This window comes from Anas acuta, chromosome 11 (genome assembly GCF_963932015.1).
Source record: "Anas acuta chromosome 11, bAnaAcu1.1, whole genome shotgun sequence".
Lineage (NCBI taxonomy): Eukaryota > Metazoa > Chordata > Aves > Anseriformes > Anatidae > Anas > Anas acuta.
Genome location: NC_088989.1, coordinates 1,937,781 through 1,956,809, shown reverse-complemented (window position 1 = coordinate 1,956,809; position 19,029 = coordinate 1,937,781). Strand labels below are relative to the sequence as shown.

General features: G+C 44.9%; 1 protein-coding gene across 15 annotated transcripts in view; it reads left to right on the top strand.

The window, feature by feature from the left end:
- ITPR1 (inositol 1,4,5-trisphosphate receptor type 1) overlaps positions 1–19,029 on the top strand; it is a 164,103-nt gene that overhangs the window by 81,241 nt on the left and 63,833 nt on the right. For 8 of the 15 annotated variants that reach the window (XM_068695039.1, XM_068695032.1, XM_068695042.1 and 5 more), the window contains 6 exons: positions 1,020–1,140; positions 1,775–1,959; positions 2,649–2,797; positions 3,717–3,828; positions 7,340–7,369; positions 17,374–17,409. In XM_068695039.1, coding sequence (XP_068551140.1) covers positions 1,020–1,140; positions 1,775–1,959; positions 2,649–2,797; positions 3,717–3,828; positions 7,340–7,369; positions 17,374–17,409 — 633 coding nt within the window. The remainder of the gene's footprint in view (positions 1–1,019; positions 1,141–1,774; positions 1,960–2,648; positions 2,798–3,716; positions 3,829–7,339; positions 7,370–17,373; positions 17,410–19,029) is intronic. The other 7 variants (XM_068695046.1, XM_068695044.1, XM_068695045.1 and 4 more) reach the window with 2 other exon arrangements.

Here is a 19,029-nt window from a genome sequence, read left to right as displayed (position 1 = left end):
TCTCCTTTTGTACATTTCATAATGGTGTTATTAAATGAATTAATTTAATGGATTTAATTACCTAATAGATTTGGCTTTTTCCTCTAACTCCACTTTTTTCTTACAAACAGACATCAATCTTGACCAGAATAAAAGAGGTATTTTTTCACTGGTGTTCTTCAGTCTTGTGGGCTTTGCACTGTGGTGTAGTTCACTTAGCTGATAGAAACATGGAATAGCTAATAGGCACAGGGACATGGGTATTCCTTCTCAATCTTGGGTCATTTGAAATATTTAAAATACAGGTAAAATAAATGAATTATTCTACTAATTGCTGTACAAAACCAAACAGGGAGTTCTGGTCAATGTAGTTGGAGTGTTGCAAAGACAAAAGACTAGAGCTTGTGTGTGCTGGAATAGCTGACCTATCTGCAGTGGGAGATCACCTTGCAAGTACAGGGCTAAAAACCACGCCTGAATTTTGGCCGATCCCTAGCAGCCATAGTATTTACCACTAACTGCTACCTATATCCAAAATAACAAATGCACAGCTGGTTTCTTCAGTAAATTAGATACTGGCTAATATTTGCAATGAGTTTTCAACTCTGTTGTTGTGCTGGTGTATGGCCAGGAGCAAAGTCCCATTTACCTGTGGACTATTGAGTCAGCTGCTGGTCAGCGCTAAGAGAAAAATCTCGATGCCACGTTTGCTGATAACTCTTGATTAAACAGGTGAAGATTACTGCTTATTTCCTTTGCTTAGTCAGGCTTCAATTACTAAAGCTCTATGCTTTAGAAGCTGTCTATTTAATATTTCCCATCCAGCCCTCGTTCCCACCCTTTCCATTCAGTTGCTGATTGTGTGGTAGATACGCTGTCTACAGCATGGAGTTGTCTAACAAGTGGATGCAGACCAGTTAGAAGTGACTGCTGTGCAAAAAGTCAGGGCTGGAGCTGGAAACCGGTGTTACCTCAGGTTGATGCTGATACATCCCAATATGATGCAATGAGTTTGATTTTTCTCTAACCTTGTGTTCTAGACTCGGCAGCCTGTGTTCGTGCAGTTGCTACAAGGCGTGTTCAGAGTGTACCATTGCAACTGGCTAATGCCAAGCCAGAAGGCATCGGTGGAAAGCTGCATTCGGGTGCTCTCAGATGTAGGTAAGAAATGCATGTAATCAGATCTAAATATGCTGCAAATGTGGTCATCCAGTATTTGCTGCTTACATGGCACCCTTCCAAAAATAAAGTTCAGCTTGCTTCCTGCTGGGGCCGCTTGCAACTAATTCAGTGCCAAGGCACACTACAAAGCCAGGCTTATGCTGGTACACTGTCGTTATTGAGCAATGTTGTCACTGTAACCTGAAGTGCTTTCTTGGATTAACCTCAGAACTCTGCAATCCTGTTGATCTGTGACCAGGAAATGGTCCATCTGGAGTTTTGTATCACTCCTCCCACTAATTTGCTCTGCTTTTAGCAGCAAAGAGAATAATTTGCACTGGATGTGAGGCCAGATCTGTTGGATAGGTGCATGCTAACACACGTGAGATGTGTGTGTTGCATTCCTGCTCATACAATTTGAAGACAGTAAACTGATCAGAGGTGTGAAAGCCTTTAAACATAATGCTACAGAGAGGTCTGACCCATTACACTGACTGACCATTGTGTTGTTTAAAGTGCATACGAGGTAGATTGTAGAAGGAATTGCAAGTAGAGCTTGTCTCGTTCTTGCATTACCTCTAATACATGGGCTAAAGGAATCAATTCTTACTATTTTTTTTTTTGTTTGTTGCAGCAAAAAGCCGAGCAATTGCAATTCCTGTAGACTTGGACAGTCAGGTCAACAATCTCTTCCTGAAATCTCACAATATTGTACAGAAGACTGCAATGAACTGGCGAATGACTGCAAGGAATGCTGCCCGCAGAGATTCGGTGCTTGCTGCCTCCAGGGATTATCGAAACATAATTGAAAGATTACAGGTGACTACACAGCACCCCTTCCACCTTTGATAACCACTTGCGTATCTACACAAAAGGAGGAATTCACTAAGTAAAGACACTAAGTGGGAATTAGTCAAAAGCTTCATGGTGAACGTTAGCAGATGCTGAGTGTAATACTGTGTGTAAAATCAAATGTAAGCCGTTGCATCAAGAAAGGTAATTGAATGTCCACGGTACATGAACATAGAGGTTTTATTGTCCTAGGAAGTGACGATATTTGAAGTTACTGGTACTTGAAACATTATTTTCTACCGTTAGTTTGAAATAAAACATTACTTCTGTCAGACAGGACATTATCACTGTCACAGCCTCACCCCTCCAGTGCTTTGCTCCTTGTACACCAGCCCCCTCTCAGTACAGCAAAAGGTGCCATGAGCCTTCCTAGAAGCTGCTGCATGGCTTGAAATAAATGGATGATTGGCTCCTTGTTGACATAGTTGCAGCTGGAGTCATTTCGCTGAAATGGTTGTGTTCCCACACTGTTTCTGCTTAAAATAATATTTAAACATAAAAAAGACTTCCCCTTTAAAGAAGGCTATTAAATGACAAAACATGGCCAAACTATCCAGGCAGGACAGTCGTACTCTTCTGCACCTTGTGAAATTAATTTGTATATAACTTCTACGTGTTTAATGCTTGCTGAATCTCTCTATATGGTTATGTTCTAGGACATCGTATCAGCTCTAGAGGATCGCTTACGTCCTCTTGTCCAAGCAGAGTTATCAGTACTGGTAGATGTGCTTCACAGACCTGAACTGCTCTTCCCAGAAAACACAGATGCAAGGAGGAAATGTGAAAGTGGAGGTTTCATTTGCAAGTAAGCTGTCTTGAAGTCTGACCTTCTTGGAGGTTTTTGGTTTTATTTTGCTCTTTTTTTCCCCAATTTTCCTGTGCCCTTGTTTAGCTTTATACAAAGCATGGTATTTCATGCTATGATAAACACAATTTCTCCTTTTGGTAGGGGGAAGCTACTGGAGTGGGGGAAATTGATATGCTCTCATAGCAAATGCTTAAAAATCTCTATTTGCTGTAGGAAACAAATGTAATGAACGCTAGTATAAATTAGTATAAAATTTGGAGCTGATCCCTGCCTTCAACCCTAATGATGTTTGCGAGGTACTTGTCCTTGTAGCACTTAATGCTGGGGAGCTATGTCAAAATCAATTGTTATCACATGCATCACCTACCTTGTGCCCAAATCTGGAGTGAAGGGAAAGGAAAGATTACAGGGTCATTTCGAGGGCAATTCAGAGCAGAATCCTGGTTCTCAGATCACCTCCCAAACAGGTGGATTGTGCACAGAGCTGAGGGAAGCTGGGTAACTGAGTAACAAAGGCCGGGCAGAGTGGATTTCTAATTGCACAATCACAATCCATGTGTTTTTAACAAAATAGCGTGTGGAACAGTTTTCTTCTTCGTGTTTGTTCTGGAGGATCATCAAGTCTTAAATTACATTGCTCCTTCCTCCGATTCCTTTCTGCCTGTAGGCAGATGGGTTTTATCTAGCTATCCTCCTGCCAGGGACTTTGCAAGTTTTCTTCACAGCTTCACCAAGTCCTAGTAGCTGGCTAAATGTTGCTCTTGAGAGAATATTCCCAAGATGGTTGTATAATGGCATGACAGAGCTATGTTTTAATAAAAACCTGTTTGCAGCTTAAACTAATTAAGAGAGCCACATATCTTATCCCATTTTTAGAATTAGTACTAAAATGAACTGATTGATTGCTTATTTTCAGATTAATAAAGCATACTAAGCAGCTGCTGGAGGAGAATGAGGAGAAACTATGTATTAAAGTATTACAGACACTCAGGGAAATGATGACCAAAGATAGAGGCTATGGAGAAAAGGTAATGTAATTTACAGTTCATCGTTCTGTGTTAAGCACTGTATTTATTATTCAGTAAAGGAAAATATTATTCTGGCTCTTTCAAGCTGTTTTGTATGTGTAAGCATTTCTGTGGATCAGGAACAAGTTCAAATCAGGAACAAAAAAATTTTAGTCAACAACTTCAAATATAACTTGAAAGGTAAGCTTGCTTCTGTTGCTTTTGTACTTTAGATGTGCAAGTTTAACTCAATTCTTGTGGTTGCTGCCACTGTAAAAAAATAAAAATAAAAGTTGGTTACATTTTTACGAAGGATATAACCTCCTTATCTGCTTGCTAGGTCTAGGTGACTCTTCATCGGGTCACATAACCTTGCAATAAGAGGATATTTTGTGGTTTAATTTTAATTTGTATACATCTGAGTCATCATCTTGTGAGTTATAGATGGAAACTGTCTGTACAGCCGCCCATGTATTTTTCTTTCCCTTTCCCACACACAAGTCCTTTGTCAGGTGAGAGGAATGTCATTCTGTAGGTACAAGCCTATTCTCATTCTCTATTTGAATCAGAAGAGTGTGCCTACACCGGTATGTTTGGGCATCTAGGCATTCCTACAACCATTCCCAAAATTCCAATCTGAAGCATCTCCTGCATTTTTAAAGCTCTTTAGGTTATGAACATGCCATGCAAGAGGCATACAGCATGTCCTCCCAGTGAAGGTGCTCGTGAACAGTTCGGAATTGGCAGCTGGGTCTGTGGGGAGGCAGTGGCGTGGAAGGATGTGTGCTGCAGCTGGGAGCCTGTGCCTGAAGCAGATGGCGTCTCGTGGCCCATTCTCACTTGCTGTAGGGTTTGAAGTTGTTGCAGAGTGCAAGATTCACAGTCCTGAAAGGCAAAAGCTGTAGAGCTCAGACAGCTTTGTCATAGTGACTGTTTTTAGCTGTAGCTACAGCTGCAGCCATGAGGGAAGGAGAAGCTGTGAAGGCAGAGGAAGCTGTAGCACCACAAGGGTGAATGCCCAGCTGGGATGTCACAGACAACCTCTGCTTTGGCTGGTTTAGCTGGAAACGAGACCGTAGGAGCAGCAAGTAGCTCTCCATTGCCAGTTCAGCAGGAGGCAAGCACTCGCACGCCAGAGCGCAGGGACCTGGAGGAGCTGGCAGGAAGGGAGAGCAAATGGAGCACGGAGCCTGCGTGTGGGTGCGCGTGTGGGCTGCTGCCCAAGCACACCCAGCTGAGCACGCAGCGCTGCCATGAGTGAGCGGGAGACTCCTAGGAAAATGCCCACGGGGCAGGGATGGCCTGGGCTGTGCTCCCTGATGTGTCAGGGACTGCGCTTCCCACCTGCTGCTACCACCTCGCGGCTGCCCGAGACCCAGCCTGCCTCCTGCTGCTTTGCCCTAGACCTGCTGCTGTACTGAGGGGTTTTCCTCACTTTGCATAGCAGTGTTTTCCGTATTTTCCAGTAAACTGACTTTGGGAGAATGCACTAATCAACTGTAAGAAAGAAGCATATATATGCGGGAAGAGCAGGGGATCAGGATTGGTAGGAAAGGGCAGCAAGTGCAGCTTTCAGCTTGTTTTCAACGCGTTGTCCTTCTCTGTGAAGAGGCAGCATCCTGTTCTGAGTCACAGCCCTCTCCCTGCAAAGCCCTGAGGCAGTCCTCAGCCCCTTGGCTGCAGCTGGAAGCCTTCAGCCCCATGTCCCTTTATTAAGACATCTGCAGTATGGCACAAGTCAGATCTGTTAGGGGACAAGCCGGAGCCAGCAGCAGTTAGGCTGCTCCAGCAAGAGGGAGTTGTGCTGGATGAGCCCTTTCAGAAGTGCTGAGTGCTGATGCCTTCTCTTGCCCAAAGCAGTGGGATGTAAAAGATTAAACATAATCATAGATTTGGTTTCGCACTTTGTTAGTAAATGTATCAGTGTACATTCTCCCATTAAAAACAGCTAATGAGGCCCTCTAAGGTCAGCTTAGCTAATATAATATAAGTGGTGGCTGATCTTATACATGAACAGAACCCAAATTCGAGCCTTGAGTTTTTAATGTGATAGAACAGTTCATTTTTCTAAATGGAAATTCATTTACAAGAGTTCCTTATTTATTTTTTTTGCTAACGAGTAAAGCAGTACTCCTAGAAGACTGAGCTAGTAGATCATTCAGACTAAGGAGAATCCTACAAGAATCTCAGTCTTCAAAGTAGAAAATGCATTAATTTCTGAAACAGCAGATCAGTTACATAATGTGAGATAAGAATATGCTTGCTTGTGAAGTAGATTTCTGAATATGAAAAAGCAACTGATTGCTTACAGATAGACTGCTAGTAGTAGTAGGACAGCTTCTACTGTCTGGCTGTGAGAAGTGCAGTCATATTTATTCTCCCCTGTGACTCATATAACTGTATTTAGTCACCACTTAAAAGGCAATACCTTTGCTTTTAAAATCATCCAGAAGTGTAAAAAGAAAGAAAATTGTACCCACTGGATGTAAATACAGGAGTCCCTGCATAAGGTACAGGCGGCAAAGCTCATTCCTGTGACCAGGATATCGACCATCCAGGCTGTGCTACGTAGGTGAGATGTTCTCAGAACTGACAGCAGTCACTTCAAAGCAGTGTTCAGCAACAGAGTGCAAGGAAAGTTTTGGCATGGCATGTGATTTTCCTGTAGTGCTGCGTGGTGCTCGCTGGAACAATCTGATTTATAAAAAGATCGTACTCCTCCTCTCACACTTAATCTTCCAGCACAAATAGTAAAAATACCACACCCTCTGGCCCGTGTGCTTGTCCCTTTTGTAGGTGGGAAGCGTAATGAGAATGCAGTGTTGTCTGATCCCATTAGCTAAGGCCTTCATTAAACAGCTGGGATTCCTTTGCAGCATGCAAAAAACGTGGTGAGAACACAGATGTACAGAAGCCTGTGGGAAGGCTTGAAGTTTTACATATTGCTAAAGACTCCTAGTCTTGGCATGCACTCAGGCTCTCGGCGATGGGTAGCATACTGTGGTATATTTAATATGCTGAAAACTTTACTACATTGACAGTGTAGACTAGACCCAAGTTTTTTACTTTGCTGAAACATGTCATTCATGCACATCTTTCTGCTGTCTGTCAGATGATTAGCCTAAAATGCAGCTCTAGTGTTTAAAATTCCACTTCTCTTCCCAAACTGGAAATCCAGCTTCTGGACTCTCACTGCTGCTCGCAGCTCACGCTAGCGATGACTCCTAGGCCCAAGGGTGACGCCGTTGGATCTCGGTCAGCCAGCCCGCGGGGTTTGTCACTTGGCCCAGGAACAAAGCCGGGCGCATCCTGTCTGCGGAGCTCCCTGGCGCGGCACTTCCAGCGCTGTCAGGGCCCGAACGCGCCGCAGCCCAGCCGCCTGCAAGCACTGCTGGTGCTGCCTGTAAAATATGCACAGTGTTGGGTTACAGTATCCAAGTGTTAAATGATTTATAAGATCCTAACGTGAAATTTATCTGTAATTTCTCTTACTAATGCTTGCTTTCAATTCTTCCCCCTCTTTCTTTTCCAGCAGATTACCATTGAATTGGATAATGCTGAGGTTTTAATTTTATTTATCTTCTACGGTGTTGTTTCTATGGTGTTTGTTTTATGAGTAGCCCTGTGATTTGTCCTGTTGTCTCTTCAGCACGGAGCTTTCTGATCTGTATGCCTGTGTCAGTGAGTTAGTTGAGTTTTCAGTCTGCCGTGTGTCTATGCTGGGAATAGTTACCCTAACTAATTCCATATGTCATTACTTAGAATATTAGTCCAAATGCAGTTACAGTTTCTGGCAGTCTGCAATCATCTGGTACCATAATAGTTCTCATAAAGTTTAGGACCAGATCTGAGTGCTTTTGGAATACGAACTGCCGTAAGCACCATTAAAATGTCAGTGTTTAGCACTGCGCCGTGATACCCCTGTCATCTGCGAACAGGTCCTTTCAGCTATTTGGAAAACCAAATACTGACTTTTTTAATGGCATTCCTGTATAAGTTGGAAGAACCTGTCAGAAGCCAGCTGGAGAAGGGCCCGCGTGAGCTGTCTGGTGAGAGCCATTACTCACTTCCCAAGGCACGGCACACAGGGTGCCCATGAGGGCTGTGCCCTGCTGTACGGGCTGCCTCGCTTTCCTTACCGAAAAAGGTGACAGGCATGCTATTCCCCAGAACAGCGAGCTGTCTTTCCTGTTGCTTCTTAGTCAGGTTTGGTGCATAAAGCCACGTAAAACGTTAGGACGTGTTGTGAAAGCCGGGTGGTGTAACTCTATGAAAATTACCGGTCTGGGTGAAAAGCTTCCTGCTGTGAAAAGCGTGCCTTCAGCTGGCACTGCAACAGCCCGGTCTGTGTTTGTGCTACATGTGGTTGTTCTACAAGCAGAAAAGCTGTATGTGAATGAGAACTTTCAGTGTAACTGGACTGAAGCTTTCTAAGGACTTTTAAAAGTGGTGTGTTTTGTTCGGGCACTGCTGCACGGGCTGGGGTGAGCGAGCTGAGCTGCAGCAATTTCCTCCTGCAGCTCCAAAATGTGAGTGTGGGTGCTAAATTTGAGATGCGTTTTGCATAAATGTATAATGCTGAGAAAGTGATTGACTGGCACCTTATTTTACTGATATACAAGGGAAAAAAAAAGAAGTATTTTCCCTGTTGTGGTTTGGTTCCTGTGTTCTCTCCCAAGCCAACCTTTCATATGGAACAAAATTCAACCACTTCCAATGCTGCTCCTCTTCATTCGGTAGAATAGATAATGAAATATGCTGTAAGTTCCTTACTGTAGAATATATACATTTTGATGACAATCAGCTGAATTTATCAGTATAAACTTATAACACTGAGAACAAAATAATAATTGAAGTCTAACAGATTTGTTACAAAAATAGACCAAAAAAGCATACACATCCCCTGGCATTGTATTGAAGGCTTTTCTCCTGTTAAGTGAGGCTTTTGAGGGAAGGAAGGAACCGAGTTCCTCGTGAGAACGAACTGGAGTTGTGACTTCTTTGTGGTGTTTTTACCCCAGCAGTGCTGGGACGCTCAGGCCCCTGCCTTGCCGCTCCCTGAGCCAGCCCGGTCCCCTCACCCAGCAGGCCCAGCCTGGGGCTGTGACTCCTCTCCTGAGAGAAACTTCATAAATCTCCCATCACTGCTTTCAGTTTCCGTGAAAAACTCAATCAGCTGTGGAGATTTTCTGCTCACAGTGTGCAGATATAACAGGGGCAGGCAGTGGAGAGCAGGGGCCCGGCCGTGTCCTGCAGGTCCCTGTTTCATGTGGGGCCCCCGCATGCGGCCCTGCCATCGCCTCTGGCCTGCCCGTGTGAGGCACCTCATGTCTCTCTGGGTCTCATCCAAATTTAGGATTACATAGCTGCAGAGGTGCCTCGTCTCCTTCTCTACATACATTTTTAACTAATTTTCGTGCCCCCCAGACCCGCCCCTTTATCTGGGGATCACATAGCAGTGATGTGCCCTGGTTTTGAACAAAAGCCCCGTAGTGCCTCAGCGTTGCTGTCAGGTGCTAGACCCCTCCGACTGCACGGTGCTTCGGCTTCCAAGAATAGCATACATAATTTCATCTTGGAGAAACTTCAGACAGAACGTTGAATTGTTTAATTGCAAATTAAGTCATAATGTGAAGCTCTTTCCCGTTTAGTTTCTGGCTGTAATGCACTGTCTTTGCCTGCAATAAATCAGCCAGAGAGTGTGGAGCAATTTAGGATTTCGTCTGGAGGCTGCAAAGGAGGAACTTTATTGCTCCTCAGTGGAGCAGCTGCACGGAGGGGGCAGGTGTGTTTATAACCATCGGAAATGAGCCCTGCTGCTTATAGGAAGGAATTCAGACAGGGCTTAGAACCACTGACAATTTTCAAAGGAAATCCTGGTGTTCCCTTTTTTTTTTTTTTTTTTTTAGCTTGTCACCCCTGGCAACAGTAAACATTTAGGGCAAAGAACACAGAAATCTCTAGTGTTAGTAAAAAGTTATTAAATTCCCTCCCCGTCAAACTCTGCACAACTTAATTTTTCTGATCATCTGAAATGCTCCTTATTCCTCGTGGTAAAACTCAAATAAAGTAGCTGTTTTATGGCATAGTTGCATGACTTCAGAGTATGTGATTGTGATCCTAGATAGAGCTACACATCTGATACTCCTTTACTGAGAGGCGATTTCAGCGTGTGGCGAGCCCCAGTTGCAGCGATCTCTGTGATGATGAAAATGATGGAAGGTGCATGCATTTGTTGCTGAGAGTTAGGATAGATAAGAGAGACTGTAACTCCAGTTTTTTCTTTATAAGTTCTGAGAGTGCAGAAAGGGAGTGCCCTTTTAGCTGGGTGAATAATACTGGAATTCACCTTGGCAGTAGGAAATCCCCCGCAGAACAGGAAGGACCGTAAAGGGCCGCGGGGCGACATACCTCTGTGACAGCCGGCTGAGCGTGCGGCTGTCTGGAGTATCTGCAGAGCTGGGTGCTGTGGAAATGAAGGGACCAACAAGCACTCTTTGATCCTGTTGCTTGTACTCTGCCTAGTCCCTGTGCTTTCGAAGGAGGGATTTATCCTGAATTTGCTTTTGGTGTCACTCCTGAAAAGGAGGGAGAGGAGGGAAGTGGAGTTTTCTGAGAAGTGGTATAATGTTGTTTGTTTTTAACATTTACTAATGTAGGCTGAGGACCATGATCTGTTCTGGCAGAAATATCCCAGTAGGATTTTTAAGCCTTTGTAGATGTTTTCCAAGCTCTGCAGCATCCCGTACTGCAGCAGGGTTCCTGTCGAATGCTTATTTTGGGGACAGAAATTATGATGCATTAAAAACGAAAGTCATTCTTGCAGCATTTCCAAAGCATTCTGGTTCCTGTAAAGCCTGAAAGTTCACAGACCTTCAGCACAGGGTCTGCATAAGACCGGTATTAAAACAGAGAGTAGAAGAGGTATCTCGAAAGATTGAGGGAAAGCATGATTTGTTTTAATTAAAACAAATGAACAAACAAACCAGCAAAGCCCAGTGTTGCTTTGGGTTTTGTCGTGACCTTAGGGCGTGCTTTGTTCAGAGCTTGTCCTTTGGTGCAGCTGATGGTATCAGGCTGATGTTTGGGGCTGCAGAGCTCAGCAGAGGGGTCTTAGCATTGGCTCTGGGCAGGTGTCTCGGGTAGTGAAGAACTCCCCAAGGCAGGGTGCTGGCATGTTCTCTGTGAGAGCCCTTGGGCTGAGTCTTTAATTTACTTCTCACTGGGCTTGCACTGGGGTGACTTTGTTCTTGGTGGAGCTGTTGGCAGTGCTGCTCTTTCAGAGAGAAGGTCCAGGACCAAGCTAAATTTTTCAAGAGCCACCAAGTGTGAATCTTTACACAAGAATGATAACTAACCCTCAGTTGTAATTGGGCACAACGGCTTAATTGACTTTTAATTGAATCCCTAATCCACTCAAATATCCAAACATGATGCAAAAGCAGATTCTGCAGCTTTTCAGAAGCCGCGTTGGGATGGTGAACTCCACCTCGGGTTCCCTGTGATCCCAGAGGACAGCAGCACATTTCCCTCTGCGTCGGGCATTTGTTTGCAGGGCCGCTCTCTGCCCAGACAGGTGTCTGGGGACAGCGCGGCCCAGTTTCCGCACGTCTCGGGCACCAAAACACATGCGTCTGAGAGAAATCTTAATATTTTTATGGACTGAAAAGGAAGAGAAGTGTGAGCGCTGACCTGCAGGTGGCATGCTCAGGATGCTGAATGGGGCTGGGAGATGTCCTACTTTTTACTTTTTTTTTTTTTTTTTCCCCTCCCAGCCACATTGCAGCGAACTGCTCCATTGGGCACCTGCCAACATTCAGGCAGCAGTTACATAAGAACAGCTTTTTTTCCTGGAATTTAGGCCCGCTGCTGATGTGTGACCTTCAGCGGCGATTGCCAATAAACGTGGTGGAGCTGTTTACAGTTACCTCGGCCCGCGGCTGCCAGCAGCCGAGCCTCCGCCGGTGCCGCAGCGTGTGTGCACCGCTGCCTCTCGTGATAAAGACGTTCCCCTGAGGTGGGGTCCCTGCGTGGCTCGGAGGGGCTGGCCGTGGGCGAGGGGTGAGGGCAGGCAGCTCTGTCACGCTGCGTCCATCTGCAGAGCCGCCGCAGAGCTGTGCCGGAGCCGTCCTGCCCCGAGCTGTCCCTGGCTGGCCCCTGGCTGCAGAGAGCCAGCAAGAGCCTGAAAGATCAAGCCCAGCAAAACGCCCGGAACAGCCTGAGTTTCCATTGTCATTACGTGGTACTAAGGATGTGCAGGATTTGAAGTAAAAAACAAACACAAAAAAAAAAAACACCAATCAAGTAAAACCCCACTTACATTTTTTTAATTCAGTAATGGTACTTTATACAGCTGACGAAACAATAACCAGCAAAATACACCTGCAAAAACCCACTCAATATAGGCTTTTTGGTTCTCTTACCTCTTCACTTTTTTCTTGAGGTTTCAGCTAGGTGAAAAAGGGAAGCGAAAATTCAGGTTCAAAGGGGATTGACTGAAGAAGTAACCTTTACTGTGCTGTTTATCAATGATAAACTACAAAGCTGTAGTGGCTGAGCAAGGTGCAAAATATAGGCTACTTTGTACGTCTTTTGATTGGAATTGGAAAATTTCTTAACCTCCTGAGTGCTGGAGAGAGGCAGTTTTAAATTTTCTTTGCAGAGAGCTCGTACGACAGTCATCTCTCTTGTGTATTTTGCACTTAGACAGTGCTTCACTTGTTATGTCTCAAGTAGAGGAAATGCAGGCTCTAATAAATTTTTGTGGGCTGCCTTATATTTTTTTTCCTTCAGAAATCCTGCAATCTTTGGACTGTTTTTATTGCACAAACTGGAACTAGAGTTGGTAAGCTCTTTGGAAAAGGAGACTGGAACTTTTCTTATAGTTATTTGTAAAAATAACAACAGAAACTTGCACCCTCTTTCTAGTTAATTAAAAATACTAATGTAGGATGTGTAGAGAAGGTAGTCCTTCATATGTTCAGTTACTGTGGGAGACCTGCAGGACCGAGTGTTTAAGAGAAGCAAGTGGGATTGCATTGCCAGTGAAGGTCAGTGGCATATCAGAGGCTGAGGTCTCTAGCTCTAGGGAAGCCCCCGCCCAAGTGAAACACCCTGCTTCGACTGAAAACTCTGGAAAGTTAAAGAAGGAAGTCCCGTGGGCAGATCTCGGTGACCTTTCAGTCCAGGCACTGACGGTCCTTACGCCAAAATTCCCACCTCATCGTCTGGCAGTGCACAAAGGCTCTGCAAATTCCCTTAGATAAGGGAGGGGAAAAAAAAAAAAAAAAAAAAGAAAAAAAGAAAGTGAGCACTGCTCCTGCCGGGGACAGCCACGTCCCCGTGCTGGGTGCAGGGTGCGGGCGCTGCCACGCGGCTGCGGCAGGGCTGGGGCTGAGCCGGGGGCTGCCCGTGCCCCTGGAAAGCCCCCACAGCTCCTGCAAGGGGAGCCCATGCCCTGAGAGCGAGCTGCTGCACAGCTTGCACCGCCTCGTAATCGAGGCAGGGTAAAACCCTCCGGCACCTGCTAAAAATACACCGCACAGCATGGGTCGTTACAGGGGAAAGCTGCCATGTGGGATGTTCGGCAAACAGGTTCAGTGCTCTTGGGTCCCAGTTATTCCCCGCTGTCCTGAAACTTACCCATGGCAAGTCAAGTACGTGTTTGACAGACACACCCACAGATCATCTGCAGAGGCTAGAACTTTGCCACCCAGCCCTTTTCTTGGTGCTGCGAGGTAACAGCGTTGGCCCCGTGAAGGAGGCTTCGCGAGTAACCTGTGCAGAGTTACCCGCAGCTACTGCAAACTTGCAAAGCCCAGCAGCATGACTTGTTCTGGCTGGTGTCGTCAGTCGGGAGAGGTGGTAGGAGGGCAGCATTTCACTTTTGCTTTGTGTGTTTAAAGTAAGAGCTGTACTAAATGTGTTCCGCAGAGAGAAGAGGAGAGGAATTCAGAGAAGGGAGGAACACAGAGGAGAGGGGCTGCCAGGATGGTACCCAAAAAGCCTGTCCTAGCTGGGTCTCCAGCTGATACCGCAACAGTTAAGGCAGAGAAACTGGGGCAGTGGTTTGAGCGTGCTACATCTGAGATCTTTACCGTAGTTCTTGACATCTGGATACACAACCCAGCTATCGGCAGCCCAACATGTTGGCCAGCTGACTCTGTAGCTGTTTTTCCCCTCTTCCCTCCTCAATGCCAGATCTCTCTGCTCGCCACCCCGATAACGAGATGCCATATGCGGGGAGTTGGGTCAGTTCCTGCATTCCCAGCTTTCAGGGCCAGAAGGCACCATTCGGCGATGCAACCCGGCTTCCTGAGCAACGCAGGGCATCTCCCAGTTCTGCACCGCGCCAAATAAACACAGCTTGCCCAAACTCCTTCACAGTGATGTTTACTTCGTTGATCATGACCCAGAGGAGAGGTGAGGTGCTTTGGAAAGAGCATCGGCCTGGGCAAGTTAAACAGCCGGGGGTTTGCCACCTGTCAGCCCTCTGAACTTAGGGTGGAAATGGAGGAGGTTTCTGCTTTCAGGGTGCAGTTTTATCCATTTTTTGGTCAAAATTTCAAAGCTGAAGGCTGAAGAAAAAAAGATCACTTTTTTTTTGTGTGTGTGTGTTTGTATGTGTGTGCTCACACACGTGCAGCTTTTTCTGATAAGGTTCTTTTCCACCCATTTCTACCTTTATAATCAGAGCTGTTTTCTGCCCTGTGTTGCTAAAGTCGTTACTTGGAGGAGACCCCATCTATGTGAACTGGAGCCTCCGCCTGCCTTTTAACTGTGTGTCAGGCCTTTTCAGCACTTCTGTTCGAGATGTTTACTACATAGTTGAGTTTAAAAAAATAATGAGAAAAGCAGTCCTGAGGCTTCCAACCTAAATGAAAATCTTTCTGCATTTCCTCAAACCATTTTCACTTTTTTTTATCCCCAATGCTAGATGTCTGAATTTTCCGTGAGAGGCAGCATTAGGCAACTTTCATCGTGATTTTTTTATATTTTTAATGCAAATGAAAATAAAACATTTATACCTTCTTCAAAACCAGATAGAAAAGACAAAAACCTCTTCCATATGTCGTTGAGATGAAGTGAGTTCACGCTTGAGCTGTCGCTTGCTGTGGTGGTTTTTGAGGTGGACACCTCCAGTGTTGAGTCAGATGAAGACCATTCTGGGAAACACGCGCAGCCCGTGTTGGGGAAATGGATGTTAGAGGCATTACAGTCACCGACAGGTCAAAGAAATTGCAGTTCTCCTGTTATGGCTAATGATGAGTGGTTTATTTGCCAGCCTTGTGGGAATGGAAACTTAAAAGGAAGAGGGTTTTTGTACAGCAAATTGAAAGGAACTTTTTCTACCGCTAGTGAAAAGGAAAAACATCGTGCTCCTCTCTGACCCTGCCACCCATTACATTTCAGTTTAAAAGCCGCCCGCTTCATGCGTGCCACTCACCTGGCCTCTCCGAGGGAAGGGTCTTCCTGGTCCCTGAGCTTACTGCCCTGTTGCCCCCTCCCCCCAGAGCTGTCACTTTTTCTTCCAGGTGCAGAACTGAGGTATATGGAGGCACAAGAAATTTAGCAAAATTACTGCTTCAGTCTACTCTCCCTATTCAATCCTTCTTGTAAAACGTAAGCTAATATTGTGCTTTTGCAGTACAAAGGATGGTGTGAAGAACAGCACAGTAGCTATAGCTGAGTAATTCTTTCCTGGTTTAACCCATTTAGATGTGAAGAATTAACAATTGCAATATTTGGAGTGTATGTTCTTACTGAAAGATCGCTGAAAGCTATGGTAATTTTGAATGATCCATCAGAGCCTTGCCAAGGCCAGTGGTTTCTGCTTGCAGATGAGTTTGTGAGGCTGGTCCTGACATGCTGATCTATTTATACATGCTGTCTGTGCTAAAGTGGGAAGGCGCAGGAGTTTGCAAACTGGAATGTTTACTTTTCCCCTCTTCAGTTTAAGTTGAAAAGATCAAACTAATTCAGCGCTGATTCTTCATCTCTGCTGGTTTTCAGCCCCAAAATGTACATGCAAGTTTGATTAATTTGGGGTCACAATATAAGTCTGGGAATGAGGTCATTTTCATTAGGAATCCCAAGTCCAGTCCATCATCTCGCTGCAGTCACATCCACTTGACCTCCCAAGGAGCCCAATTTCTCTTACAGAGTTACGCACAATTTATGTGCTGTAATTGATAAGCTTAAATGAAAGAGGTGTTTTTTTGCTTTTCTCTGAAAGCAAATTGTCCTGGCAGTGTCAGAACACTGTGCCCAGACACCCTAATGACTTGATATGGCTTTCCCAGTATCCAGCCTACAAGCAGCCAAGGGTGTACTCAGCACGGCGCGATGTGCAGGAACTGTGTGTTCCTCTGCATAAATGTGGGGCTTCCTGTTAACTTTTGATCCCCTGGCTTCAATGCTCTGTGCTTCAGTTTAGCCAAGAAAGAAATGGTTTGCATGCTTGAGAAGTTTCCAGGAGAGGTGACAATGCAAGGAAATGGCGTACCAGAGGCCGCGTGAATTAGCCAGGAGGAAAGTCCATTAGGAGGAGGATGGAGAACGGTTCTTCCTGGCCAAGGAGCCCCTGCCCACCGAGCACCACAAGGGAAGGGCTCACTCCTCCAGCTCCTTCCTGTGAAGTAGGATCTCTCCATATTTAGCCTCTCGGATCCCGACAGCCTTCCTCTCCCTGCTCTGCGTTTCCCAGGCTACAGTGGATATTGGGTTAAACCACCACGGTCGCTCTCCCAGCCTATGCTTGATTTTTCTGTCTAGTTCGTGTGCCCTCTAGGCAGACATGGGCAATCAGCTGCAGACTTAATTTGGTATTGCTGTATCGTCAGAGTCTTATTTCTTAGCGTATGTTCCTGAGAAGTTAAATCAATTTACCCACGATTAAGTAGGCAGTTTGATTTGAATGCTTGGGTCTCTGTTGTATGTCTAAGTTCTACTTGATAAAAGTTGCTTGTCTTTATCTGTTTCAATGTGATGATCAGCATATTAAATTTGAAAAACCATCACCATTAAGCTTATTTCATTGTTCATGTTCGGTACTGTATTACATATCTGTTATCTCAGGAAAAATATGTTTATAGCTGGGAATCCATAGGAACCATTTTTAACTAGCGTTCGAAGTCTTTTTGTGACATGCAGCTCTTGCTTCTTCCTCCTCCCCGCTGGGGATGCGTGTGCTCTGTTCACCGTGTGCAAGTCGCAGATGCTGTGTTCGTGGTCTGAAGGAGCTGCCCAAAAGTGCATTATTTCTGGGTGGCAGGCCTGTGTGCACCTGCAACTGAAGCTTTTAGCTTGTGCCTTTGTGCTTATGCAAAGTAGTTTGGGATGTTCAAAGGATACCTGCTAAATTTTCAAAATGTAGCTCTTTTAGGAGCATGGTGGGTGGCTGGGAGGGTGTAAATGGTAATTATGCCATAATTCGTTTGTGATGATTCAGCTGAAGTTGAGTGGTTTGCTAGTTCCCTTCCCCTAAGTGTGTTGACCAGTAGATGTCTGTTGGGATGAAAGAATCTTGAAGAATGACTAATTTTTCTGCATTTTGCTTTCAACTAGCTGCCGCAACCTCCAGAAACGGAAAGCTCGGTAGAGGTGTGTCGCTCACCTATATTTGTACAACAGCAAATATTGGTGTTCTGAAGTAGTCCTGGTGGAGTGTCTTGTTGGTAGAAAAACAACTGTGAAATGTGTGTCTGAGTGGTATAGACAGTGAAAAATGAGCAGATTGGTTGAAGTGCTTGAGTCCAATGCAGCATCAGCAAGACAGACTGAAAACACATAGAAACACGTAAACCAGTCCCAAATATTTTGTTCCTGCAAAGTAAGGGACCCAAAGGACAAGTGGTTTCATGTATCCGAGGTAGTACAAGCCTCCCAGCCATTTGCCTTAGGCTTTTAGTGCAGGCACTCTTTGAGAAGTCTCCTCTGAAGTCTCTCTTCTTCAGCAAAGTAAGACTTCATTTCCATGATTCCCTATAAAGAGTTTTGGTTTCCCATTATCTTACATATTTAAAACCTTTGAGGAAATGGAGGTGACAAAAGAAGTTACTGGAATTTTCATAATTCCAGAGCAGCTGGGTGTCCTGTTTGAAACTGCTAATTGTCACTTCACACCAAGAAGGTTCCTAGCTCTTTAGTGAATTGGAATCGGTAGGAACATTTCATTTATGAGACACACCAGCAGCATTGGCCTAAGGCAGATTTGCCAAAAATAGGACATAAGAATTTATGAAATCTCAAATTCTTTTGGAATTAATGGGATACCTGGAGGTGGCATTGATAGATTTCACATCTGGGTGCTGTATCTGTGCAAATTTCAGTGAAACAACAATGAAGTCTTAATCTAGGAGGGCACTGATTCTCTGACATATTGAAGTGTGAAGTTTTTCTGTATGTTTTGAAATAACAAAGAAAAATGAAGTTTGTGAAATCTTTGTACTTGTAATTTTTGTGGAATAGTGCTTAAATAGAAGCTGAAACTCTCGGTGGTCATAGAATGACTTTGAGATGTCTAGAAGGTGGCTCCTGGTTTAAGATGGGTCCCTTTATAGAGTGGTTTCAGAATATTTCTACATTTCCAGAATGCTTTAAAGAACGAGAACTTGAAGTACTTTAGGTTTCCAAAGTGGAAGTTCGAGTCTGTACTAAGTTCCTGAAAATTTGCTTCCTTTACATACCTAATATCTGAAATATGAGAGACTTGATTTGGAAATAGGCACGTGCCAAGGGACTTCTCTCAATAAATCAGTGAAACCTCTACTGAAGTCCATGGCGTTGGAATGAAAACCCTGTGTGGGTTTTGTCAGAGGCCCTCCACAGTCTCAAAAGAACTTCCTTGACCACAATCCGACATGTTAAAGTGCCTCCACTTCCACCAGAAATGTGTGTGTGTGTGTGTAGTGGGAAAGGGGCGTTCGTGTGTGTACGTGCGTGTATATGTGTCTATGTATGCATGGGCATAATGCATGGTTTGAGATCCTGAACTGTCGTGTGGTACCTGTAAAATTAGGTAGACTGTGTGTTTTCTTTAAGTCCCTGAGAATGTGTCGGCATATGTGCATGCCATGGTGGTCTGCTGGCGAGTGTCAGAGCAGACTGGTTAAGTACCGTGGGAGCTAATTAAGGGCTGATGTTTTATTTAGTTAGCTTGTCGGTTGGTCTTCCTCATCTCCCCGTTGCTTTCAGCTGTGACTTCCCTTAATATTTCCCATG